This window comes from Pan troglodytes, chromosome 15 (genome assembly GCF_028858775.2).
Source record: "Pan troglodytes isolate AG18354 chromosome 15, NHGRI_mPanTro3-v2.0_pri, whole genome shotgun sequence".
Classification (NCBI taxonomy): Eukaryota; Metazoa; Chordata; class Mammalia; order Primates; family Hominidae; genus Pan; species Pan troglodytes.
This window is the reverse complement of record NC_072413.2, coordinates 94,239,917-94,267,741: the sequence shown is the minus strand read 5'-3', so window position 1 is coordinate 94,267,741 and position 27,825 is coordinate 94,239,917. Positions and strand designations below refer to the sequence as shown.

At 47.3% G+C, this 27,825-nt stretch overlaps 3 protein-coding genes across 7 annotated transcripts in view; 1 reads left to right on the top strand and 2 right to left on the bottom strand.

The window, feature by feature from the left end:
* Window positions 1–905: 905 nt before the first annotated feature.
* Window positions 906–11,858, bottom strand: BDKRB1 (bradykinin receptor B1). Its single transcript, XM_003314510.7, has 3 exons — window positions 9,358–11,858; window positions 2,899–3,017; window positions 906–1,996 (listed from the first exon to the last, which is right to left on the bottom strand). The coding sequence occupies exon 3, from the start codon at window positions 1,984–1,986 to the stop codon at window positions 925–927; it is 1,062 nt and encodes a 353-aa protein (XP_003314558.2). The 5' UTR covers window positions 1,987–1,996; window positions 2,899–3,017; window positions 9,358–11,858; the 3' UTR covers window positions 906–924.
* Window positions 938–12,157, top strand: LOC101057353 (uncharacterized). The gene is given in 3 exon segments (NM_001280143.1): window positions 938–2,297; window positions 10,718–10,951; window positions 11,831–12,157. A coding segment is annotated over 1 exon segment (429 nt). The 5' UTR covers window positions 938–1,401; the 3' UTR covers window positions 1,831–2,297; window positions 10,718–10,951; window positions 11,831–12,157.
* Window positions 12,158–21,513: 9,356 nt separating this feature from the next.
* Window positions 21,514–27,825, bottom strand: part of BDKRB2 (bradykinin receptor B2) — a 40,481-nt gene continuing 34,169 nt past the window's right edge. For 2 of the 5 annotated variants that reach the window (XR_001709318.3, XR_010151027.1), the window contains exons 3-4: window positions 23,116–25,108; window positions 21,514–21,799 (exon numbers count right to left, since the gene is read on the bottom strand). Coding sequence is in view for 3 of the 5 variants with exons in the window: in XM_522944.7 (XP_522944.1) it covers window positions 24,007–25,108 (1,102 nt within the window). In the remaining 2 variants the exon portion in view is untranslated. Of the gene's footprint in view, window positions 25,109–26,087; window positions 27,787–27,825 lie in introns of all 5 variants that reach the window. The other 3 variants (XM_522944.7, XM_009428414.5, XM_063793115.1) reach the window with 2 other exon arrangements.

The following is a 27,825-nucleotide window of genomic DNA, read 5'->3' as shown; positions in this document are numbered from 1 at the left end:
TAGCTATACCATCCCTGTATTCCTGGCAGTTAGCCTAGAAAGCTTTGAATAGACAAATGGAAGTGTAATAAGAGAGGCCATTACCCGATACTTGTTATTTGTTTCCTGCTGCTGCTATGACAAATTACCAGAAACTCGGTGGCTTAAAATACAAATGGGGCCAGGCACAGTGGCCACGCCTATAATCCTAGCACTATGGGAGACCAAAGTGGAGGATCACTTGAGCCCTTGAGTTTGAGACCAGCCTAGGCAATGCAGGAAGACACCATCTCTACAAAAAATAGAAAAGTTAGCCAGGCATGGTGGTGCACACCTGTAGTCTCAGCTACAGGAGGCTGAGGTGGGAGGATCCCTTGAGTCTGGGAAGTTGAGGCTGCAGTGAGCCGTGATTGTGCCAGTGCACTCCAGCCTGGGTGACAGAGCGAGACCCCGTCTCAAAAAAGCAAAGCAAAGCAAAGCAAACAAAGCAAAACAAAACACAAATGTATCCTCTAACAGTTCTGGAGGCCAGAAATCCTAAATCTGTTTCCCTGGGCTGAAGACAGGGAGTTGGCAGGACCCATTCCTTCTGGAGGCTCCAGGGGAGAAGCCATTTCCTTGCCCTTTACAGCCTCTAGAGGGTGCCTGCAATCCTTGGCTCATAGTGGCTGTCCTGAATTCCTCCGGCCTCTGCTTCCATAGTCACATCTCCTGACTCTGAGCCTCCTGCCTCCCTCCTATAAGGACCCTTGTGATTATACAGGGCCCACCTGGATAATTCAGGATCATCTCCCCATCTCAAGACCCTTAATTTGGTAACATTCATCAAGTCCAGGGATTAGGTACCCCCCAATCTACAGGAGTAATCATTTAGCCTATCACAATAGCATTTATTATGTCACAAAGAATTGATAAGAAAGCCAAGCTTCTTGGTTCAATGCTGTTTTAATTCCGCCAGAAAAGTTGGAAGATTTCTTTCCTATGGGATGAAGATATTGGAGCAAGACTTTTAGGGGTGCATTGTTTATAAAGTTCCCAGACCTTGGTCCTGAAGAGCCGGCCCACAAAGACATAAATTACTGGATTCAGGGAGCTGTTAGTGAAGGCAAAGAAGTTGGCCAATTGCAGGCCCAGGTCAATGAAGTCCTCCCAAAAGCAGCCTTGGACTGCTTGCACCTGGAATAAGAATTCCAGGAAGGCAAAGAAGTGGTAAGGGGCCCAGCAGACCAGGAAGGCAACCACGAGCGTGAGGATCAGCGCTGTGGTCTTGCTATCCTTGCGGCCCCCGCACCTTGTCCTGCTGACCTCCTCCTGCCTTCGCAGGGAGGCCAGGATGTGGTAGTTGAAGAAGACGATCGCAGCCAGTGGTAGGAGGAAACCCAGAATATTTAACTCCACAATCCTTGCAAAGTGCCAGGCCTCATGGGGGAGGAGCAGGATGCAGGCGGTGATGTTCAGATCTGGGACGGCTTGGATGGATCGCAGCAGGAATGTGGGGATGCTCAAGAGGCCCCCCACAACCCAGATGAGCACGCAGGTGACCCGGGCCTGCCTCCGCCGCTGCTGCCTCCGGCTGGCCATAGGGTGCACCAGCACGCGGTAGCGGTCCTGGCTGATGGCCACCACCAGGAAGATGCTGATGAACAAATTGGCCTTGATGACCCCGTTGATGACACGGCAGAGGAGGGCTCCGAAAGGCCAGTTAAACTGGTTCCAGATAGTCTCTGCCCAGAAGGGCAAGCCCAAGACAAACACCAGATCAGAGGCTGCCAGGTTGGCCAGGTAGATTTCTGCCACGTTCAGTTGCCGCCGGGGCAGGAGGAAGACCAACAGGACAAAAAGGTTCCCTAGGAGGCCGAAGAAACAGATGGAGATGATAAATGTCGGCAGCACTCTGTGCAGCAGGTCCCAGGCTTCTGGAGCATTGTCACAGGCCGTAGCATTTTGAGGGAAGAGCTGGCTCTGGTTGGAGGATTGGAGCTCTAGAGGGGGCCAGGATGATGCCATGCACAGTGACCTGAAATGAACAGAAGGTAGAATAAAACAGGAAGTGGCAGACTACAGCCTATGAGCCAAACCAACCTGTCACCTGTTTTTGGACAATAAAGTTTTATTGGCACAGAGCCACACCCATTCATGGACGTATTATCTACAGCTGTGTTCATGCTACAAGGGTGAGTCGAGCGCTTGTAACGGAGACTGTCTGGCTTGCAAAGCTGAAGATATTTACCATCTGTTCCTGAGGAGGAAAAGTTTGCTGACCTCTGGTTTAAGGGATGGTGCCTGAGTCCAAATCCCGGTACAATCACTCAGTGTGAGCTACTTAGAACCACTGACTTTTACTTTCCTTTTTAAACATTGGAGAGAATCATGTCTCTCTTGTGGGATCACGGGAGGGCTGTTGTCAGGATCTACAGGGTGCTTAGCTCCGTGCCTTGCATAGAGGAAAGACTTTGGAAGGTAGTGATTAGTCTTAGTAACAACTGTACCATTATTATTATTACTATTAGGGTTTTAACAGGCATTTAATGAGCCTCTACCTCTTGCCAGCCCCTTGCCAGGCACTGGAGATATGCAGGACAGAGCAGCCCCAGCCTCATGGGGCTGCAGACATGGAGGCAGAGGTCATGGCTTGAGATAGAGCTGAGGGAAGCCCGGGAACAGCAAAGGAAGCTGACCTGTTGGGGCTGGGACCAGTGTGGTGGCCGGGGTGGGGACAGTGCTAGGAGGTTCCTCTTACAGGCTTGAAAAACATGAGTATTGGCCGGGTGTGGTGGTTCACACCTGTAATCTCAGTACTTTGGGAGGCCAAGGCAGATGGATCAGATGAACCCAGGAGTTCAAGGCCAGCCTGGGCAACATGGTGAAATCCTGTCTTTACAAAAAATACAAAAATTAGCTGGGCATGGTGGTGCATACCTGTGGTCCCAGCAACTCGAGAGGCTGAGGTGGGAGAATCGTTTAAGCCTGGAAGGTCGAGGCTGCAGCGAGCTATGATTGTGCCACTGCACTTCAGTCTGGGCCGACGGACTGAGACCCTGTCTCAACAACAACAACAAAAAAAAAAAAAAAAAAAAAAGGAGAGAGAGAGAGAGAAAAGATAAAAGAGAAAGGAAAGCATGAGTAATAAATAAGGATAACAACTAACATCTGTTAGATGGTATTAATGGTCTGTGTTCCAGGCGCCATTCTAAGTGTTTCACATTTAAGTATTTTCTCATTTAATCTTCCTGGCAGCCATTCAAGGTAGGGGCCATTGTCATCTCCAGTTGGCCAATTAGAAAATTGAGTGATGAGACCCGGAGTCGCCTGTCTGAGGTCACACAGCTGGTCAGTAGGGCCTTGATTCAAACCCAGGCAGTCTGATTCAAGAGCCTGATTGAGATCCTGTGCTTCTGTCTGCTCTCTTCTGCTGCACCTGTCCCCACTCGGTGAATGACAAAGCCAGGCTCAGAGAAGTTAACCAGCTTGTCGGAGAAGACCTAGGTGGTGGTTACAGTGCTACGCCAGGAACCTTGGTCTGCATGGACCCCAGAGGCCGTGCTCACAGCCATGCAGCTGACTGGCCTCCCACGCTTGCTGGAGGAGCTACAGCTGGTGGGTACAGTGTACACTATGAACCTTGGTCTGCATGCACCCCATAGCTCATGTTCATAGCCACGCAGCTGACCTGCCTCCCATGCTCCCATGCTGAGTTTCACCGGGAGAGGGATAGAAAGCTCTGTCTCTTTCCACAGGGAGGACTGCATCTCCCAGCCCTCTGCGATCCCACAAGGGGTAGATCCCATCCTGTGCTCATGGCTTCGTGGCCTCCTGCTGGCAAAACCGGCCACAGCCAACTCAGGGATCCACAGAATACTATCTGCAGAATGAGCAGCTGCCTACACTGCGGGATTTATGCGGCTCCAGACAATCTTCAGAGCCTAAACATTCTTCCCCAGCTTGGATAGGTTAATATATGCCCAGTGCTTGGCAGGGTTCCTGACTTATTGTAAGCACGTGGCAAACATTAGTTGTCACCATCATGATTGTTATTAATGGGTGACACCTGAGATTCCTTCAACCCCGCAAAGCCTCACAGATACCAACAAAAGCTATTGTGTAGCAGAGAATTAACCTTGGAAGAGCATATTTGGCTGTGTAACCTCGGGAGAGTCAGTTCATGTCTCTGAGCCTGACTTTCCTCATCTAAGGAAGACATGATGTCCTCAAGAGGCCCTTCTAGCTCTGACATTCTGTCATGTCACTCACATGGAGTTATTCACACCGGGGTATAATTCACTGGTTCCTCCAGTTATTTAGTTGCTGAACAAGTATTTACTGAGAATGTACTATGTGCCAGGCACTGTTCTAGGTATTTAGGACAAAGCAGTGAATACAGCAGGCAAAAATCCCTGCTCTCAGTGTGCGTATAAGCCTAGCAGGAGGAAGAAGTTGATAAACAATACACACACTAAATAAACATGCTGGCGGGTGACAGCTGGGGAGAGTAGCAGGGCAGGTGGTGAGAAGCGATCAAGTGATCAAACTCTAGAGGTGTTTTGGAGGTAGTAACACCGTGATTTTCAGTTGGATCTGGGTGGGAGAAAGGAGAAATCGGACAATGCCAAGGTTTTTGGACTGAACACTGGGAAGTATGAAGTTGTCATCAGCTGAAATGAAGGTGACAGAATGAAGATGAAGCAGTTTTTTTTGTGGGGGGTGGGGAAGAACAGGAGTTCAACTTTGGAATTGTTAAGGTTGAGATATAAATTGGACATCACATGGGGACATCCAGCAGGCAATTAGATAGACAAGTGTGGTATTCAGGGACAAGATCTGGGATGATGAGACCTAACTGGGAGTTGTAACTATAGGAATGGCATTTAAAGCCACAAGGCTGGATGAAATCACCAAGGGAGAGAGTAGATAAAAGAGCAGAAGTTGCACAGCTGCCGGTTGACAGATCAACAGGAGACATGGGAAATTATGATTTGGTGGTTGTGAAATGTCCATGGCACATGGAAGCTGAGCAGTCCCCACCCAGAGCATAATATGGAGGAGGCTGGAGGCTCTTGTTACAATAGTTTGGTCATTTTTTGCAGGGCATACATCCAAAACTATGTGTATTTTATCATTTGGCAATACTTAAAGAATTTGCAATAAACCCTTTTGGAGTGATGAGCTAAAAAACAAATATTTAATGGAAATTTAAGCACTGCACTTCTGTTGCTCAAGGAAGTTGTTGATGAGCAGATAGCTTGCATAGAACGTTTGTTGACATTTGCATCACTATGGGGTCTGTAGCAATTTCACTGATTGCAAGAAAACCTAAGACACAGAGCTGCTACTTTAGAAATTAGTAATTTTAAGAACATTGCACCAGGCTGGGCGTGGTGGCTCAAGCCTGTAATCCCAGCACTTTGGGAGGCCGAGGCAGGTGGATCATGAGGTCAGGAGTTCAAGACCAGCCTGGCCAAGATGGTGAAACCCTGTATGTACTAAAAATACAAAAACTAGCTGGGTGTGATGGCAGGTGCCTGTAATTCCAGCTACTTGGGAGGCTGAGGCAGAGAATTGCTTGAACCTAGGAGGCAGAGGTTGCAGTGAGCTGAGATCGCACCAGTGCACTCCAGCCTGGGTGACAGAGCGAGACTCTGTCTCAAAAAAAAAAAAAAAAAAAAATTGCACCCTAAGACACAGTTCTCATCCATGTAGCTGCAAAAGATGCTGATATAAGATCATTCTGAGAGGCATGACTTTTCCCTTAGATCAAATCTTTAAGTTAACTCAGCTCACATTTAATTCCAGCTTTTCTTGTGCACGTGCAACAGTGGAAGTGATGGCTGACTGTGTGTTGGCTCCATAAGAAGAACATCACAGAAAGCAAAATGGTGCCAGCTCAACACCAGTATCCTTGGACTCTTCAGACAGAAAAACCTGTTAATTCCAATCACAATTCATTCTTTCATTCAGCTTATGGAAGCGAAGCAGGGCTTTGGGACATTCATTCTGGCAAAGTGAAACAACTGACTTTTTGTGAATGCTATTTAAGTTGTTTAAATTTTCCACATTGGAAATAAAGTCATTGCATTTTTGTGAGGATAAAACACAAATTGTGGTGGAGTCCAGCGTCATGGTAACAATAATATTCCTACTAAATTAAGACACTAATGAAACAGAAATGTGATTGGAACAGGTCATGGTGCACACACAATTTGTTATTGCATATAAATAAATGTCAATATTCTATAAATTGAAATAGATGTACGTGACAAAATTTACAAAATGTTAAAACATATGCACAGATTTACTGAACTACAAACTTGTGATAAAGTTGTTCATGAATTTTTTTAAAAAACTGGACTTTCACATGTGTTTTCTCTTTTATTTTCCCATTATCAATCAATTTTAGTGGACATTGAGTCTCAGCATCCTAAAATGTTATTAAACAGTGTATTAAAACAGATCTATAAATTTTCGTTGAATCTTGTTCCAAATCAGTTGGAAATATTTAGTCAAGTTATTCAATGAATAGAGCAGCAAAACGTCAACTTTCAAAGCTTTTAGTGAATTATAAATATTGAAAACAAAGCTGGTATGCAGAAAAATTATAAAATGTATCAGAAAATGATCAAAATCAAATGCTGTACAAGAGTTAATTTTGAAATTCTAAAATGAGCTCTGGAACATTTCAGCTTGTGGGAAGAATCGTTTTAATTGGATAAATTCATGTTCTGTACGAAATGAGATGAAATTGAGAAAGCCAATGATTTTTTTTTTTTTTTGCAGTATCTGAATCTGACAAAACATTCAAAACTTATAAGTAGGTACAACTTATTTGAAAGGTTTAATCTGGTTAAAAAAAAAATACGTGTGGGCTGGGCACGGTGTGGCTCATGCCTGTAATCCCAGCACTTTGGGAGGCTGAGGCAGGTGGATCACCTGAGGTCAGGAGTTCAAGACCAACCTGGCCAACATGGTGAAACTTCGTCTCTACTGAAAACACAAAAATTAGCCGGGCATGGTGGCAGGTGCCTGTAATCCCAGCTACACGGGAGGCTGAGGCAGGAGAATTGCTTGAACCTGTGAAGCGGAGGTTGTGGCAAGCCAAGATCGCACCACTACATTCCAAACTAAGGCACAAAGACAGCACCTGTGAAAATATCTGGGCTAAAATATTTATGCAATTCCATATGCAAAGAATTGGACTTGAGAACAGCCTCTGCCTGGCAGAATTTGCTGAGAGCTTATCACTCAGAACCTGCACAGGGAACATTTTCTCAATATATTATGGTTCAAGAGAAGAGTCAATTGAAGGTACTAATTTAAATTTGTTAATTGTAAAATTTGTGGAAAAAAGATTTCAGGCAATTATATGGAAAAATTAAAAATAACAAGACCCCACTGAAGAAAATACATTCCTGTGAAAAATGCCAATGACATGGTATCAGTCAGGTACAAGAAACTGTAGCATGTGAATATACAACAAGAACAATTATTTTGCTTATCTTATTTTTAAATGTTCAGTTGATTAACATAAACATGTTTTATTTGGCTTTAATATTCATAGGTGTATGCATATATATTTAAAGACTTTTTTTGAAAATAGTTTTTATCGAGAACTACTTTATAACACCATCAATATAATATAACCATTTTGTTGGACTTTTTTCCCCTTCCTTCCTTCCTTCCCTTCATTCCCTCCTTCTCTCCTTCCCTCCCTACCCTCCTTCCCTCCTTCCTTCCTTCCTTCATCCCTCCCTTCCTCCCTCCCTTCTTCCCTCCCTCCCATCCTGCTTTCCTTCCTTCCTTCCTTCCCTTCCTTCTTTCCTTCCTTCCTTCTTTCCTCTCTCTTTCTACCTATAAATACTAATTTTGGGGGGAAATAATTTTTGACTATTGGGGTGCCCCGGCAGTGTGCACACACATGGCCTGACCATCCCTCTCCTAGCTATCTCTGATGATGGCCAGGAAGCTGAGGTCTATGGTGACAGAGGCTGGCAGGTGGGAATCTGTAGAATTCCCCGGCGATTGGTTGGGATTTCTCAGGGAGAAAGGAGGCGAGGTCCTGACCTGTGGTGGAGGGGCTGGGGCATTGAGAGTTTGAGAAGAGATGGGAGGGTGTTGAGCACTGATATGGTTTGGCTGTGTCCCCACCCAAATCTCATCTTGAGTTGTAGCTCCCATAATTCTCTCGTGTTGTGTGAGGGACTTGGTGGGAGATAATTGAATCATGGGGATGGAGAACAAAGCCAAGCCAATATCTTGACTTTAGCTCAGCGAGACTGAGTTTGAACTCCTGATCTCCAGAACTGTAAGATAATAACTTGCATCGTTTTAAGCCACTAACTTTGTGATAATTAATTATAGCAGCCTTAGGAAACCAGCACAGGGGGTGAGGCTGCACCCTGCCCAGGAAGCCAGAGACGACCAGCTACGCAGGGACTTTAGCTCGAACCTGATTAGGTCAGTGGACACCGCCCCCATCCCCAGGACGGGGAGGTGGCTGGGGCCACTGCAGCCACAGCATGTGTCTGCTCACATGGGGCTTATTTTTAAAGGGATTGTCCTCACCTGCTGCTGTCTGTGTTTATAAAGTTGGCCAGAGAGGAGAAATCTTCCTTTGCCAGTTTTTAGCCTTAGCTCTGATATTTGCCTGGAACATAGTAGGTGCTCAATAAACAATATCTCTGGATATTGTTAGTAATATGTGACCCTATTTGAAGAACTCAGAAGGGGCACTGGGCAAGTCTACAAGAGATGGCAATTCTGTAATTCCTGTGTGGTATTTTCTGAATTCTGCACATTTTAACCTAGGCTATGAGAGAGTGTGACTTTCTTCAACAAATTAGTTAATTCTTCAAATTAACTCCAATTTCAACAGCATGGTGATGTTAAAGGCATTGGAAATTCAGCCACAGATGTTAAAGACCGTCAGCACGGTCACATAGTAAGATGCTACTTTCAAGCCAAGAATAACCCAACCAGTTATTGGTCTTATAAAATCTTGTAAGCCATCCCAGAGAGACTAATTTAATTTTTATGATTCAGAATTTGCAGGCTGTAACTGGTCAGTCCATGCGAACTCTGGTGGCTGCATTCAGCCCTGACATGTTTCACCTGACTTTGATATAAGGAGCTACTGGAACCTTCCTACCAGTTCTAAAACCTTTCCCTCCTCCTCCTGTTCTGGAAAAGCAATTAAGACCCAAACTAGGCATGAAATAAAAGTCTCTTAAATTGATTTAGAATTATTTTTAAAAAGTACCCTCACAGAAGTGGAATATTTTGCCAATAGGTAGGTGTAAAAGGAAGTTTTTTGTTTTTCTAAGAGACACAGATTTCCTCTCATATTGGACTCTCATAAAAGAAAAAAAAAGGTGGTCATTTACTTACTCAGGCAGAAAATGAAGGCGTTCACAACTGTAGTTGGGTTTTCTGATAGTGAGAGCTGCTTTTGGAGGAGTTTTCTCTTCTGGGAAGTGCTGTGGAGATGTGGTCGCTTTAAATTATATAACCTCCGCTCCAGTGATGTCATTGTGGGGATTGCCGCAAAAGTGAGTCTTTCGGGACTCACTCCAAGTGGATTTGGAAGGAAAAATCCACTCTCATTTCACTTTTCACTTTAGGGATGATGAGAGATTATTCAGCTACCATCTCCCCCTTTACTTTGGTACCATCTGCAGAAGCCTGCAATCCTGCCCAAGACCTGTATGTTGGCAAACACGCCCTAAAAACACGTTTTGACATCACCAACTTGCCCCAAGCCTCGCAAAGTGTCAGTGAACATTGAGGGATGGCTTTTGGCCCCTTCACTATTGGCTTCTGAATGTCTGGGGCTCTGCAGCAGTTTTTGTGGGAGCCACTTCGAATGGCCTCTTTTGAATTTTGGTCATGAAAGATACATCGCCAAGAATCCATCAGAGTGGACCCATCACACAAACAGAGAGCTAGGAAAACGTTTGACTCATGCAATGTTCAGAGTTGAGTAAGACCAGATACATTTTTTCCTAATCCTCCTTGGCGTCTCTCAAATTATGTCTGCATGGGTCAAGTTGAACTACTCAAGACCTCATGTTTCAGACAGTAAGATATTTTTGGCTTTGAGAATCAGGTGACAAGATTCTCCAACTGAAGGCCCCTTACCTGTCATCTTACAAATTAAGATCTTTCCAGGCCACCCCCTACACGTAGGAGAACTCATTCATGCCAGAATTCAGGACTTCGAGTCTGACTTCTGGAAAGGTGACCCTCCAAATGTTTGGAGCAGAAGGTGTCACCTCTGTCTTTAGAATCTTGCCTTTTGCTTGTGTCCCCTTTTTCTGCTAGTGACATCTCAGCGGGAGCCAACTGCACTTCAAGTTTTCCTGCTGTCTTCTCCTGTTGCTGAAGACCTTAAAACTGTGGAAGTAGGTGGAACAAATAGCATTCTGAGGCTCAGTAGCGGATGTACATTTCAGGGAAGAAGCTGGAATTTGCCTTAGAGGATAGGATGGTCCCTTCCTATCAGGAGAGACCTCCTGGGTGGGATTTTTAATAAAAAAAAATTGTCAACAGGCAAGCGTCTTCCATCATTCCCAGGATAGATCTGAACCGGAGGAAGGCTCCAAATCTTAGCCTTTCCTGTTACTTAGTAATGTAGGCGGGGGTCTCTCCAGCCCGTGGCTGGCTTATTCTCCCTTCAGTATGAGTTTAGACTATACTGTTTCTGAGAAGCATTTGTTCTTAGGAGATGTCTCCCTGTTTATTCACCCAGGAGTGCGTATAAGGCCAGCTCTGCCACAAAGAGCACGTGCAGGTCTCATCTCTGCTTTGCCTCTTGCTGGAAGACAGTCTGTGAAGAGAGCTGGCCTGAGTGAGCTGGACTTCGGAGTTGCATCTGGCTGCCTTGCCAAGGTGGTGGAGGGCGGAAAGGAAAGTTCTTTAAGAAGACCCACGTTTCCCCTTGTTGCTCATCTCCATGGGAAATGCGAGACAGGCCCGGGCTCAGGTGAGCAGAGGGTCTCCTACTGTCTCTGGGGCCAAGGGAATGGGGCTGAGGGCAGGAGGAGGGGACCCCAAATCTGTGAAAGAAAAGCAGGTCCCTATAGTGTGGCAGAAGACAGCAGGGGACTAAGAAGTGGGTAGGCACTGAGGGCCCTCTTCTGAGGCTTCGCTTGCCTTTTTTCTTTTTTTTTGAGACTGAGTTTCGCTCTTGTTGCTCAGGCTGGAGTGCAATGGAGCGATCTCGGCTCACTGCAACCTTCGCCTCCTGGGTTCAAGCGATTCTCCTGCCTCAGCCTCCCGAGTAGCTGGGATTACAGGCACACACCACCACACCCAGCTAATTTTGTATTTTTAGTAGAGACGGGGTTTCTCCATGTTGGTTAGGCTGGTCTCAAACTCCCGACCTCAGGTGATCCACCCACCTTGGCCTCCCAAAGTGCTGGGATTACAGGCGTGAGCCACCGTGCCCGGCCAATGCTTGCCTTTTCTGAATTTAGTTGTTTGTAATTCCCACAGCCTCTATAAGGTTTGGTTAAACCTTACAGTCTGATGTGTGCTGTGCTTGATGAAGTCCCCTGGGTACTTGGGTGAAGAGGTGGTCACAGAGGATAAAGGCCTGCCTCTGGAAATAGAGGACAGGCCAACCTTCCCTGGGGTGTCCTAAATACTAGTGAGGGGGCACTCCAGGCAGCCTGGACTCCCTGTAGTATGCGTGGGCTTGGGCCATACTGGATGTGTATTCAAGGGAAGGTGAGCTCTGGAGTTTGAGGCCCCTGGGGACATGCAGTCCCAGTGCCCACTGTGACATCAAGGGCCACTTTTCAGTTCTCTCATCCATCAGTCCTGGAGTTTTTTTCTCCTTTACTTTTCTAGTCATATCCAGCAGGTTCTTCAAAATGAAAGACTCTAGTACATGTCACCCAGCAGACCTCTACAAATAGCACCCAGATGCTGAGCCTCTCCAGGGTTCGTTCTTAGTCCTTACACGACATCTGATGTCTCCAGTATTCTCCCAATTGTAGACGGAGGACAGAAAGCCACAGCTGGGCAGAATTCTCGCCAGGATGAAATGCAGCACCCTCACTGTGGTCCAGCTCGTGTCCTTTCACCCCCGACCAAGGCTGTTGGCGGTCACACCTTTCTTCCCATCACAGGGTTTAGAAACTCATGCAACGTACATACAAGTCTGCAACAAAGGACTGTAAACCAATCTCCTGGCTTTCTGATTCCTTTCCTTCAGTCTATCCTTCTGCTGGATTAATATTCTGGAAACGCCCAGTCTATCCTTCTGCTGGATTAATATTCTGGAAACACCTGGATTTTGTCATGCCACAGGACAACGACCCAACCCCTTGGAATTCAAGAGCTCCCCAACAGTCTTGCTGTAACACCCAGAGCCACCCTCCATGCTGAGCGAGTGACTCATGGGCTCTGAATGCATCCTGCTTGTGAGCATTTGCTGAAAATGACCACCTCCTCCTCGCACTGTTCAGTGTTCATCCATCACTCAAGTCCTAGTGTAATCCTCTGCTTTTCTCTAAGCACGGGGCCTGAGTGCTTTCCCCTTTATTTTAAAAACACATATGGAGCACCCAGCTGGTGCCAGGCAAATGCCACCCTAGAAGAGCGTGCGTGTCTAGCACATAGGAAGCGGGGAATCGATGGGGTGAACAGACGGTGTCTAAGTGTAAGGGGGGAGGTAAGCAGAAAATCCCAAATATACATTTAGCAAAGCACAAACACTTGGAGATCTACAGGATGACAGGGTGGACATGAGCACGTCCTGGGCATTCAGGCAGCTCCAGGTGCTGCCATGGCCTGGCAGCCAGCCCAGAAGTGAAGGGTCCTGGGTGCTGGCTCTGGGGTGGGAAGGTGCGCACTTAGCAGATAAAGCTCCACTGGGCCAGGGGTTCCTCCCCGCCCTTGTGTGGCCCTGCTTTGGGAGATGAAGGCCTTCTCGCCCAGGCAGAGCAGGGGATCACGAGACCTTCCTCCTTAGGGAGCCTCGAGAATCCCAGGAGTGCACATGCTCTCAGAAGGGGCTTGTACCAGGAAAATCAGCTGCATTTCTCTGTCTCCTAAAGCCGAAGCCAGGCCGTCTCACGTCTCTTCTCGAACTCCTCTGTTGCTGTCTCAGGCCCAGGAAAACAGAGACCTTACAGCGGCAAGGTTGCACATGCGCAGACCCAGCTGTCTCCCAGAGCACATGCGCAGACCCAGCTGTCTCCCAGAGCACATGCGCAGACCCAGCTGCCTTCCAGGGCACACGCGCAAACCCAGCTGTCTCCCAGGGCACATGCACAGACCCAGCTGCCTCCCAGAGCACTCGTCTCATGGTGCCTGGCTGCCCTGGCTTCCTCGAGCTGTGTTTTTTGTTTTTTGACACAAGGTCTCACTATGTCGCCTAGGCTGGTCTCAAATTCCTGGGGGCCCAAGCCATCCTCCCACCTCGGCCTCCCAAAATGCTGGGATTACAGGCACTCCCCACTACGCCCAGCCTTTCCTCTCTGTTTTGAATGTACCACCTCCTCCCCCACCTCAGGGCCTTTGCACTGTCCGTTCCCCTACACGGAGCACCTTCCCATTGAGAGCCCCACGCTTGCTCCCCCAGGTCCTTCTGGTCCTCACCAATCCTCCCTTGTCAGAGAGACCTTTCCTGAAATAACCTCTCCTCCTCTTGGCCTGCTCCACTGCTCTTCACAGCCCTATTGCCACCTGCTCCACCAGGCAACGGATTTATCTCTTTTGATTAGGTTCATCTTCTCAACTTGTACAACAGGGCTGATAAGTAGCAGGTGCTCAAATATTTGCTGAGTGTATTCATAACTATGTATTACAAATAAGTATATAATAGCAATAGCTTGTCTTATGTCAACAAACATGTGCCAAACCCCTTGTGGGGGCCAGGCCCTGTGTGGGCACAGGGGGTGCATAGACGAACACAGCCCACTCCCTGCCCACTTAAGGAGCTCTTGGGATGGCTGAGGACAGGGACAAGCTGACATCCAGTGACAACATGTTGTAGAAAGCAGAGTGGCAATGAAGTTCTGAGGCTGTATCTGAGTGTGAGGTTTGAAAAAAATGAGTTCTGCTCGAGGTGGAGTGGGCTGGGTAATTTATGTGTCATGCTGACTGGGCCATAGGGTGCCCAGATATTTGGTTAAACATGGTTTCTGGGGGGGCCGTGAGCGAGTTTAACCTTCCTAGGTTAATTTGAATGATTAATGTTTGAATTGGTAGACTGAGTAAGGCAGATTGTCTTCCCTGACATGGTGGGTGGCATCCAACCTGTCGGAGGCCTGAATACAACCAAAAGGAGCAGCAAGGGAGAATTGGTTCTCTCTGCCTGGCTGTTTTCAAGCTGGGACATCTGTCTTCTCCCACCTTCTCACTGGCCATCCTGGGTCTCTGGCCTTCACAATCCCACTGGAACTACATCACTGGTCCTCCTGGGTCTCCAGCTTGCAGACAGCAGATGGTGGGACTTCTCAGCCTCCATAATTGCATAGATCAATTCCGTATAACAAATCTATCTATATTTATCTATTTTCTGTTGGTTATGTTTCTCTAGAGAACCTCGACTATTATGCAGAGTTGGGGAAGAATTCATGGCAGAGGATTATTTAAACTAGGTTTTCAGGGCTGAATAGGAGTTTGGAAGGCAAGCAAGCTGAGAAAACCATCGCAGGTGGGGGGACGAGCATTTGTATTATAACGCACACATGTTCATAAGCCTTTGTGGAAGGCTTACTTGGAACTTGGGGTCAGAAAGCCCAGGTTCAAGCCCCACATCCCACTTACTCACGCTATCCATGAATATCCCATATCCCCTACCCTCCAGCAGGCCCTGTGCAGCTCTTGGTTTGGTTCAGGGAAGAGAATTGAATGATAGTTTCAGCCCAGAGTAAGGGTGCTTTGAGAGAGCAGGTGCATAAAGTTTTGCAGCTCACGGAAGCAATTTCCATTTCCCTGTACTTGGAGTTTTATAGCTCTAACTACATGATCTATTCTAAAGATAAATGCTCACGGCAGGTGGAGCCCACCTGAAGGGCTTCCAGAAGAGAGCCGGGCCGGTGGTCCTGGAATGCTCTGGTCCTGCCTGCTTCTGAGAGTTGCTGTGAGGATCAAATAACTGTGTGGGAAATGTCAGTATCATGCTGTATAGATGTTCCCAGGATAAGATGAATATGTACATGTTGATGCATCTTTTCTCAGTATTATGACCTTCTTTCTTAATCTAGCAGCAAGTGCCATATGGAAAAGCTCTTTCATCATTTTTCAATCAGCCTAGATGCCTAATTAAGCCATGTGTACAGCAAAGAATGGGGGTATGGAATAAGATGTTTTCCTTAGAAACCAGTAGTTCCTTTATGATGTTTTAAAGAGATGGAATTGGATTACTGTATTATAAAGTTGATGCTGTGAGCATTTATGTTTCATATAAATCATATTGGTCCCCATGATGGGGATGCAAAACTCCGGATCCAGGGAAACTGAAATTGCTTCTGTGAGCTGCAGAACTCTGAGTATAGGGGAACTGAAATTGCTGAAGATAACCATAACTTTTCTTGAAGACTTGGGGTCATTCTTGACTGTCCCAGCCCTCATGGGGGCTACAGACTTGGGATAGAGACAGACTAATAGAGAAGCCTGTACAGGATCGTGATTGTGAGTTCTATGAAGAAACAGAACAGGATCCAGTGGTCTTCAAAACAGAAAGGAATGAGGCTCTGTACAGCAGTTCCCCCTTAGGCGTGGGGAAAATGTTTCAAGACCCGCAGTGGATGCCTGAAACTGCAGATAGTACCAAACCTTATAACACTATGCTTTTTGCTATACAGTAATGGTGGGTAGCTTATATAGCATGGGTACATTGGACAAAGGGACAACTCATGTCCCAGGTGGAACAAAGCAGGACGGGGCAAGGTTTCATCACACTGCTCAGACTGGTGCATAATTTAAAACGTATTAATTGCTTTTTTCTGGAATTTTCCATTTAATATTTTCAGACCTGTATTGGCCACAGGTAATTGAAACCATGGATAAAGGGGGGGACTACTGTACTTAGGGAGGTCAGGGAGACAGTGAGCAAATCTGACTGCAAAAACAAGTCCCGTCCCTGGTCCTTAAGGTCTGATTTGGAAGTCCAGGCAGGCAGGTGTACGGTGTGGAGCTGCCTCAGCAGGGTTGACACCCTAGCTCCGTCACTGCTGAGAAGGTGAATCTGGACTATTTTCTTCTTCCTCTTCTTCTTCTTTTTTTTTTTTGTGAAAGAGACAATTTAATGGGAAATTATGGTAGAAAGCAACACATTTTTTGTGTGCAATTGGAGAATCTGGACCATTTTCAATTCCACCTTCCAGAGCCTCGGTCTGTAAAGTGGAGCATGTTGTAGAATTTGGTAATCGCATGGAATAATGTGGTGATGCAACTGGCCTTTGGTAGGCACCCCACAGTAACTGTTCCTGATTTTATCATTTTACTGTTGCACAAGACGATGGTAGTGTCATTATGAGGAGGGCCCACACACACTGTGCTCTGTCTTGGCCAGAACTGAAGAGAGGAAACAGACACTCATTGTTCGCCGGCTGAGTAGACGGCAAAGGGTGACTCAGCATGAAGGGAGGCATCCAGAGAGTCTCAGAACCCCATCTTTGACCATCTTTCAGGGTTGTCTATAAGTAGCCTCCCACCTGGGTGGGGTTGGTGGCTGGGCTGTCTGGAAGCTGGGAGCTGGGCTCTGAGGCCATTTATTTATTTATTTGAATCCTGGTCTGAGACTCTTTGAATTGGCCTGCCTTTTGGTTCTGGGGAAGGAAGAAAGAATCAGCAGATCCCAGGTCCTAGGTCCGCAAGGATGGGCATTTACACTCAGCACCCGGGGCCCATGACTCACACTCTGGGGGCTTGGGCTGGCCCGCAATATGGGAAAGGCCTCAGTATCTTCCATTTGAAAAAAATCCTCTATAATTCAGTAAGATGGCATTTCGTATTATTTCTTAGGAAATCTGCACGAACAAGTATCTCTAACCCTAAAAAGACCTGAGAAAAACATCCAGTGTGCCCTCTCATTGTTGAGAGAAGGGGCCTGCAGGTACCTTAATGGGCAACTGGATGGTGAGCATGTGCTCAAAAAGACTAAAATACCTGTATCCATTTGCTCAGGGCGCCATACAAAGTATCAAAACCTAAGTGGCCTAAACAATGAACATTTGTCCTCTCACAGTTCTGGAGGCCAGAAGTCCAAAATCAAGGTGCTGGCAGTGTTGGTTCCTCCTGGAGGGTCTGAAGGAGAAGCCACTCCTTGCTTCTTCCTCCCTTCTGGTGATTCTGGGCAATCCTTCACATTTCTTGGCTTGTGGAAGCATCGCTCCAGTCTCTGCCTCCATCTCTCTCTGTGTCTCTGTGTGTTTTTCTCCTCTTCTTATAAAGACACCAGTTATTGGATTTAAGGGTCACCTTAGTCCAGTACAGGTTGGGGATCCCTTATCCAGAAATGCTTGGGACCAGAAGGTTTTGTGTTTTGCATTTTGAATGTTTTTGGATTTTGGAATATTTGCAGAATACATACTAGCTGACCATCCTTAATCCAGAAATCCAAAATCTAAAATGTTCCAATAACATGTCCTTTGAGCATCATGTCAGTGCTCAAAAAGTTGTGGATTTGGGGGCATTTGTGATTTCAGATTTTTGGATTAGGAATGCTCAACCTGTGTAACCTCATCTTAATTTAACTACTTCTGCAAAGACCCTATTCCCAAATAAGGTCATATTCTGAAGTTCCACGTGGACATGAATTGGGGTGGAGGGATACTCTTCAACTCATCACAACATCTTTATCTCACTGAATCTTCACAATACTTGGATCTTCATTTAGTAGATGAGAAAAGAGACACTCAGAGAAATTCACTGACCTTCTTCAAACTCCCACAGCTGGGAAGTGGCAGAGGTAAGATGTGAACCAGGAACCTGCCTCCAAGCCCCTGTACTGTTGGTGCTGGGGCCTTCGTAAACTATAGAGGACAGCATCAACATCACATAAGGCAGTCCTTGGAGACCACTGATCTACATGCCAGAAGCCTGTTAGAGTCATGACTTATTATCTCTCCATTTGACAGACGAGCAAACTAAGGCCAAAGGTGGTGGGAGGGAAGATGAGTAAAGTGGCTTGCTGAGATCACACAAGTGGCATGGTAGGGAACCCATGGACTGGTCCCCAAAATTCTCCCCCAACAATTAAACATTCTAGCTCAGTGTAAGGAGGTAAAAGGAGCTAGACACAAAAGGCATGTGTTATAGGCTCTACAGAGACAGCATCCTACAACATGTGCCTGGCTTCTTTCACAACAGGTAAATCTAGAGACAGAAAGATTAGTGGTTGCCCAAAGCCATGAGGAAGGGAGAATGGGACGTGACTGTTAATGAATATGCAATTTCTTGGGGGATGATGAAAGTGTTCTGGAATTAGACAGTAGTGATGGTTGCATGAATTGGTTATTAAGTAAAAGCTGAAGTGGGTAAACTGTACGGCATGTGAATTACATCCACCAGCTCTGGGAAGGTGATCTGCAGGAAGCAAGTATGCACAAGGCCTATGAGATGCAAAGCTTTTATTGTGGCAGAAATAGCCCAAGCCCTGGGTCATAAGCTCGTCATGCAAGAAGGCACTTCGAGGACTTTTCCTGTGACAGAATTTGTATCCTCGGTTTGTTAAGGCATGAACACCCCAAGAACAGAGAGAATTTCCAGAGCACCCTCCTTAAGAACTGCATGGCCTTGGAAAGTTACTTCCCTCTCTGGGCCCCAGTTTCCATACCATGAACCAGTGATCATGCAAACTCCCAGAGTGGTTGTGAGCATGAAGTATTTTGATGGGGTCCCTTTGACCTGGGACTATTTTGCCTCAGCCAGCAAAACAAAATAAAAAACTAAAACCAAAATAAAACTCTCATGAACAAACGATTAAACTTTCAGCCATTGCTATTGCCAAATCATGACCTCTCTTGCTCATCCCTGCTCCCCACCCTCATCCTTGGTGAAGGATCAGAGCTACGTAAGGGTCAGGAATTGGGTAACAAGGAGATAATGCAGCACATGGCTGGGGTGTACAAAATGGAGACACTCCCCCTCTGAGTCATGAAGGCTGTGCTCAAGAGGCTCCAGCACTAGCATGAATTCCCATGAGGTCATCTGGTGTCCAGTTTGCATCTCTGCATCCTATTCTCACCCCTCTGTGGCCAGGGAAGACTCAGGAGCTAGGCCCCTTGCCTGATCTCCTGAGCCCACCTGGGCTTCTTCTCATTGCGCCAGCTTGCTGGAGCCAGAGAGGGTCAGGAGTTGAGGGGCTGCTCCTGTTGCCTCGCTGGGGAGGCTCTCCCAGCATTTTTTTTTTCTTTTTTTGCCTGCTAAGAGCCCTGCTCAGGTTTCCAGGCATGTGGTTTCCCCTGGATTGCAGATTCCCTTGAGTAATGCAGGCATCTGTGAACAAAATTCCCTGGATGAGTGAGCTCCCTTAGGCACTTGTGGACAACTTCCTCCAAGTTCAGGGCACTTAGTGAGGGGGTGCAGGCTGGGTGGGAAGAGTGGGCACTGGAGGCAGAATGAAATATCTTCTGGGATCTGTCTAGGTTCTTGTGTCCAAATGGCTGGAGGGTAGAGAATGAGCCTGGAGCAGAGAGAGGGAGACATAGAAACAAGACAGGGACCAGATCATGAAGGGTCTTGCAAGCCATGTTACAGCTGTAGAACCTTATCGCAAGAGGGGTGGGACACTATGGAAGGGTTTCCCTTGGAGGATGCCCCCATCACACTCACTGCCAACACCATCATCATCATCATCATCATCATCATCAAAGCTAGTACATGTTCAGTGCCAACTATGTACCAGGCACTGTGCTAGATGATTTCATACATTAATCCTATTAACAATTTTATGAGGTAGATACCATTATTATCCCCATTTTGCAGACAAGGAAATGTTGACTCAGAAAGGATAACTGAGGTACCCAAGACTACACAGCAAATAAGAGCCCAAGGCTGAACCACAAGTGGAATCCAGGTCTACCTAATCCTAAAGTCTTGGCTCCTGAACACAGTTCTCTATGTTTATAGCCTCCCCATGAATGTATTTGCATTCTTAAAAGACCATGTTGGCTGCAGAGTGAAGAATAAGAATTGGGAGATGGTAGTAGTTAGTATTGGAGGCACCCATGACAGACGATGGTTGGACATAGAAGGAAACATAGATTTAGGAAACACTTAGTGAGTAGAATCTAAAAGAGGTGCTGATCCTATTACTGGGTATATACCCAAAGGAATATAAATCATTCTATCATAAATACACATGCACATGAATGCTCATTGCAGCACTATTCACAATGGCAAAGGCATGGAATCAATGTAAATGCCCATCAATTATAGACTGGGTAAAGAAAATGTGGTACATGTACAACCATGGAATACTATGCAGCCATAAAAAAGAATGAGATCATGTCCTCTGCGGGAACATGGATGGAGCCGGAGGCCATTATTCTTAGCAAACTAACCCAAGAACAGAAAACCAAATACCACATGTTCTCATTTGTAAGTGGGAGCTAAATGATGAGAACACATGAACACAAAGAAGGGAACAACAGACACTGGGGCCTAGTGGAGGGTGGGGGTTGGGAAGAGGGAGAGGAGCAGGAAAAATAACTAATGGGTAGTAGGCTTAATGCTTGGGTGATGAAATAATCTGTACAACAAACCCCCATGACCCAAGTTTACCTATGTAACAAACCTGCACGTGTACCCCTGAACTCAAAATAAAAGTTAGAAAAAAATAAAAGAGGTGCTGACCCACTAGATGGAACAGATGAAGGAGAGGGTACGTTGAGCGATGAGCCCCAGGTTTCTGGCATGGATGGATGGATGCATGGATGGAGGAGGGGCATTTATGGAGACAGACTAGGCAAGTTTTGTTTAATAAATGAGTGGAGGAATGAATACATGAATAATGAAGGGATCCCAAAGTGGAATGGATAATGAATTCCCCATCACTGGGAGTATGAAACAAGTGGCTTTTCATCAGGATATTGTAGAAGATACTCCTGATTTGAAGGGAAGTCAAGTGGTAGGCACTCAGTAAGTCTATATTGCATGAATAAATGATTGAATTGCTGCTGCGCCTATGATTCTAGGCCTCATGAGGGTCTCACATTCATGTAGTGGGAACTTGGTAATGAGTTATCCCTGCAGAAATGTAAGATGGAAGGAAATATTCAAGCACTGTTAATATTTTTTTTTACATCTTCTTTCTTAAATTTCTACTGGTTGATTATATTTTAGAATGTACATCTTCATACAGATTAATAAGTATACATACTGGGTATGCGTAATCAATTCTTTTTTTCCTATAGGAATATACAATCACAAAAGCTTGGAGACTACTGATCTACATGCCAGACGCCTGTTAACAGATTGAGCAGAAATGAATAGCACCCCTTCCCAAAGGCTTCTGAGTGTGCAAGGCGGTACCCCAGGGACCAAACTTGGGGGTTTCGGGAGTTGTAACAAATGCTAGAGCTATGCAAAAACCTCATCCATTTATTATGCTCTACAGAAAAGACACATGTTTACATGATTTTCTCGTTTGGATGTGAAATGCTTCCTGTTTACAACATAACAGCTCATTGAGTCTTTCACAGGGCAGATGTTCTTTATCAGGGCATCTACACCATGCATAGGGCCGCTCTTCTCCCACAGACTCAGTTGCTCCTCAGACCAGGTGTGGATCCCCACATGGCCGTTGCGGCAGAGCTCTGCTCCTAAGAGAGTCTCAGACCATCACGTGCTCTGCTGCTGAATGACTGCCCTGTGTGACAAAACACAGCCTTTTTTTTTTTTCATTCACCATGTGTGGCACAGTTTGACTTCATTCTAATACTAATACTAAATGGTTTTTACTTCTTCTTTCACCTGTTTTCTTTCTCCAGATACTTATTGAGGCAGAGGAGAGTGGGTGGTGGGAAAAAAGAGTGGGTTGGGGGTAAGGAGGGAATCTTTTTTTTGACGCTTTTGCTTTAAAATTCAGAGTTGGATTGGTCAGGATTTATGGGCTCTTTGCCATGTAAATTTTTCTCATTCTCCAGGTTCTAGCCCTCCAGGTTCATTCCCTCCAGGTTCTAGCTTGCCAGGTTCTAGCCTGCTGGGTTCTAGCTCTACAGGTTCTAGCCCTTCCAGGTTCTGGCTCTCCAGATTCTAGCCCTTCTAGGTTCTAGCCTGCCAGGTTGTAGCCCTCCAGGTTCTAGCCCTTCTAGGTTCTAGCCCTCCAGGTTCTAGCCCTCCAGGTTCTAGCTCTCCAGATTCCAGCCCTCCAGGTTCTAGCCCTTCTAGGTTCTAGCTCTCCGGGTTCTAGCCCTCCAGGTTCTAACCCTCCAGATTCTAGCCCTCCAGGTTCTAGCTCTCCAGATTCCAGCCCTCCAGGTTCTAGTCCTCCAGCTTCTAGCTCGGGTTTTAGCTTCTCTAGGTTCTAGCCCCTCCAGGTTCTAGCCCTTCTAGGTTCTAGCCTCTCCAGGTTCTAGCCCTCCAGGTTCTAGTTCTCCAGGTTCTAGCTCTCCAACCAGCTAATAAATATTCACTTATCAAGTGAATGAGTGCTGCCCTGGCACTGCCGATGGTGAACACCATTGCCATTCCTTTTCACACTCTTCTAGGGCTCATACTGGGCCACCTTCCAATAAACCATTGATTGACAGGAACAATCCCTTGGTTGCTGAGACAGGAACAGTCCCTGAGCAGGCCTGCACTCTCCCCCTTCCCAGGTACCGGCTGGTGGTGGGGGGTCTCAGCACTGTGATCCTCTGGGCAAGACTGATTAGAAATATCTTCCTCTGCCTCATCACAAATCAAACTTTGAAGACATGGCCTTCTCTCCAAATGCTCATGTGTGTGTGGCGGTGGGGGCCTCAGGGTGGTGGGAATGACAGGTGGAAGGGAGCCAATGAACACCTACTGTGTGCCAGACACTGGTGCTTCACACCGCCACCAGCTCCCAATACTGATTCTGCTCCACGGAGCTATTTCTAAACCTCAGTGTCTTTTCCTTATAGTAAACATATCCCAGTTACGTCTGCATAATAATGCCTCACATGTACATAGCACCCTTTGCTTTTCTAAGTACTTTTATACCTGTTACTGCCTTTAATCCTCACAACGACTTCATGTTACAGAAGAGGGAACTGAGGCAGGGACAGGTGGTTGTGCAATAGTTATTGGTTGAGCTGGAACCTTGGTCTCCCCCTTCTGCTGTCCATATCACCCACAGCACCCTGCTCGACCGTCTCGTCGAACAGCTTTCTGGTGGTGGCAGTGCCCAGTCGTTCCCACTTGAGTCTTTGAGTTCCTTCAAGATGGAGATGGCTCCTTCTCTTTCTTCCCTCTTGCCTACAGTGCTCAATACTGCATATACAGCAAGTGCTCAATATGTGCTTATTGGATTCTTCTTTGGCACAGACCTCCTTGTCCATCAGTGAGGGGAGCCATAAAATCCTGGTCTCCAGGTTGTTATCAGGGACCCCTCAGGGCTTAACCTTTATTAATGCAAGAAATTGTCCTTCAAAGTTCTAGCTGAATAGGTTAAAGAAACCCAGGGCAACAATTCACTTGTGCACTCAGCCATTGCACCAAAGCTGGATGGCGGTTCTCCTGGAGATCTAAGTTGTCTTGCTGGGGCAGGGACGGACAACACACGGGAGGGAAGCTCAGTCACTCCTCTCCCTGCCCCCAGGCCTCCTCCACTCCTGGGAAGGAGCAGGCTGGCTCAGGTGTGGCAGCAAATAAGAACAGTAATGCTGTTGTGTTTTTGGAGTCCTTGGCTGTGCATGAGTTCACCCCATCCTCACAGCCATGCTCCCTGCAAAATTGGGCAGGGCAGGAATTACTCTCCGGTGTTTTACTGGAGACATCAACTCATTTCCCAAGGTCGTGCATAGATGTCTCCTTGGCATTCCTGGGCCCATGCTGAAAAGCAACTGTCCCTCAATCCTTACACAAATTCACAGCAGCCCTGCTGGCGTTTGCTCACTGTCTGCTCCCTGCCCAGTCCTGCAGTTTGTGAATCTGGCGTTCCACGGAGATGGAGGTCCGCAGTGTGCCCATGGAGTTCTCCATCTGAATGGGTTCTGACCTGCAGCCCCCTTTCTGGCACACTCCCTGGTACACCTCCCAAGACTTCTTTCGGAAGCGCTTGCCCACGATCACGTACACCAGTGGGTTGAGGCAGCTGTTGCTGTAGGCCATGAAGGAGGCGATCTGTGTGATTACATCGATGATGCGCTCATCCTGGCAGCTGGAGAGGATGCCAAGGCGATGCAGCGTATCCAGGAAGGTGCTGATCTGGAAGGGCAGCCAGCAGATGATGAATAGCAGTAGCACAACCAGGACTAGCACCGTGGCCCTCCTCTCCGTCTGGATCTCCTTGAACTTCTGCATCTCGTTGTTCCGAAGCACCTGCATGATCTGCATCGTGCAGAAGGTGATGACACTCAGGGGCAGCAGGAAGCCCACGACATTCAGGAGCATGTTGGTGAACACTTCCCAGATGAGGGATGGGTAGCTGATGACACAAGCGGTGACGTTGTGGCCCTCATCGCTGTACTCCTTCATGGTCCGGAACACCAGCATGGGTGAGCTCAGGAGCAGCGTACACCCCCAGATCACCAAGCTGTAGAGCTTGGCCCAGCGCACGCCGCGCATCCGGCCCATGGACATGGTTTTCACCAGGGCCAGGTAGCGGTCGATGCTCACCAGCATCAGGAAACAGATGCTGCTGTACAGGTTCATGGAGATAATGGCATTCACCACGCGGCAGAGCGTCTCCCCAAAGAGCCAGTCGAAGTTGTTGGAGATGGTGATGGCCCAGAAGGGCAGCCCGCAGGCCAGGATCAGGTCTGCTGCGGCCAGGTTCCCCAGGTAGATCTCTGCCACCGTGCAGCTGCTCTTGTGCAGGCAGAAGACGCTGAGGACAAAGATGTTCTCTAGGGTGGCCAGCACGAACAGCACCCAGAGGAAGGGGGGCTGGATGGTGTTGAGCCAGCCCAGCCACTCCACTTGGGGGCATTTGCTCTGGGCAAATGTCCCGTTAAGAGTGGGCCCTTGCAAGGTGACATTGAGCATGTCGGTGCTGAAAGAAAGTGGAAAAGAGGCTGTTACCCCTCAGGGTCACAAGGGAAGGACAAAAACTGGTGCAGAAGGAGACAGGGGTTAAAGACAACCAGCCAGGACAAGGAGAAGCCGAGGTGGAGCTCAGGCTGTTTTCTGCAGCCCGCGCTCCAGTGCACCTGACTCCCCTGGGTCTTACAGAGCCCCCTCTGATCCTTGGATCTAAGCGGGGTCCTCATGTTCTTCATCTCGAGGCTCCACTGGGATATTTCCTTGGCCAGTATCCACCAACAGCACTAACAATCTCAAGTGTTGGACCCTTGACCTCCTTGAAGCTTCCGTGATGGGAGGATTTACATTCCTTCCTTATCAACCGGGGCCCTCCCAAGGGAGTTGGTCACCTTTCAGCCTCTCAAAGCCGTGTGGTGGGTGAGTTAATTTATTAAAAGAGAAAAATGATATCATTCCAGACCTGGAGGTTCCAGTCTGGCTTGGAGACCATGGCCAGCCCATCTGCCTAGTTTCTGTCTTCCTGGACAGTCTGTGGCATCGTATTTCTGTACCTTCTATCAGCAAAGCACTGAAGATGATTGGAGGATACAGATGGCGAGGGAGGGTGGGGACTTTGCAGCCAGATAGTCCTACTGGGTTCATATCCTGGCTGCCTTACTTATAAGCCGTGTGACGCTGGGGAAGTTACTTAATGTCCTTGAACCACAATGACCTCACCTGTAAAATGGGAGTTAAAAAAACTACCTCTCAGGGTTGTGATAGGGATCAGAGACAATGTGCAAAATGCCCCAAGCACTGCACTAGGCTCAATAAACATTAGTAATTAACAATTCTTGCAAACCCACTAAAATAACCAGTGGTAAACTCCAACACCACCGTTTGTTGGTGACCTCATCTTTAACCCACTGGCTCCTCTTTCATTCTTAGGCAAGACTCACAGACCATAGGGCAGGCACCTTTCTAGACTTGTTGCTGTAATTCATCTCTACCTTCAGCAGAGGCATGGGGCTTGGACAGCCATGAGTTCCACTCCTAGCTGTGTGGTCTTGGGCAAATTGCTTGACCTCTCTGAGCTTCTATTTTGCCTTCTTTGGAGTAGGGTATTGCTCTCATCCTGAATCGCTTTGCATTTCTTTTTTCATGGCTGTTGCAACATTCAAGTTGAAGAGTGGATGCGAAGACACACTGAAAAGTCCAAAGCACAACCCAGAGAGCAGGACTCATTGGGCATTTTCCCAGTGCCCTGTGCTGTGGGTGAGAGAAGGAAAAGGGGCTCTTTCTGGGAGGTCCACTGATAGTCAGGCTCATGGAGGAAGAGCTGAACTACAAGTCACGGGAGAGATACTGATCATCACCTCTGGGATTTCCCAGGAAAAGTCCGTTTGCTTCTAGGAGCAGCTGGCTGGCATCCTGGAGCCAGACTGGGGGACCCACAAATCAATGCTTTTATCCTTTAAATGTTTTTTGAGCGTCTGCTCTGTGCTGAGCTCTGCCCTGAGTGCAAGAACACAAAGAAGACACCACCCGGCCCCTGCCCTGCCTGACTCCTGACAACTGTGGCCCAGAGGGTGGAGGGTGCCCTGGAGGGAGCAGGGGGGTTGTGGGACACAGACTTGGAGAGGGGGCTGGTGGGTAAGGGGTTGGAGGTGACTCTAGAGCTGGGTCTTGAAGGATAAGAAACATTTTGACGGGACAAGAAGGAGGACAAGTGGACCAGGCAGGGGGAACAGCCTGAGCAGAGGCACAGAACTGGGGAAGCTGTTGGTATGTTCTGGAAAGTGGCACTAGATGTTGGACAGGAGAGGTGGGAAGTAGCAAGAGGTTGAGTGAGGGAGTAAGCGTGGTCTTCACTGGGTGCTAAGGAAGTGAGGCTTTGCCCCTGAGTCTTAAGGAACTACAGTGATGGTATAAGAAGTATGCTCTAAAAAGATCCCTGTGGTGCGTGGTGGCTTTCATATGCCCCCCGAATTACTTGATATTCTTCCTTTCAAAAGGAGGAATCTGCTTCCTCTTCTCCTGGACGTGGGCTGGACTTCTTACTAATGGTGGCAGGGATGGTGTGTGATTTCTGAGGCTAGGTCATAACATGCTTTGCAGCATCTTTCTTGGCCTCTTGCATTGCTTACTTGGAAGGATGTGAGCCGCCATGTGAGGATACTCAAGCAGCCACATGGGGGGAACCAACTTGCCACCTTGAAAGTGGATCCTCTGGCCCCAGTTACGCTTTTGGTGGCTCCTGGTTTCCTAGCCTTTGAATCTTCCAACCAAGGCCCCAGACATCTTGGAACAGAGATAAGCTGTCTCTACTGGGCTCTGAATTCTTGACCCATGAAAACTTGCAGCCTCCTTTCCAGAGTCCTCTGAAGGTAAGACTTCCCCTGGGTAGTCCAACCCTCAACCCCATTTCTGTAGCTACAGAAAACCCATTTCCTGCATACCCCTGGCTTGGAGAATCTATCATCTTTCATGAGCTAACTCACTAGAGACCAAAGTATAGCACCAGATGCTGCTTATTAATTTCTCAGCAAGACAGTAGCCAAGGGGATGGATCCTGGCCCATCCCTGGCTCTGAGAAGCCATCGGATCATCAGAAAGATGCCTGGTGAGTGTGGAATTGGAAACTATAGGTCCAGTGCACTGTGGCCCCAGCTGAGATGGCCATCTGCTCATCTTCATCATAGGCAGCACCTGCAGCAGGGTGGAGAGGTTGGAGTGGACCCCTCAGCC

Bases quoted from the DNA above. Each gene is read 5' to 3' on its own strand.
- BDKRB1 (XM_003314510.7), bottom strand. From the start codon at position 1,986: ATGGCATCATCCTGGCCCCCTCTAGAGCTCCAATCCTCCAACCAGAGC.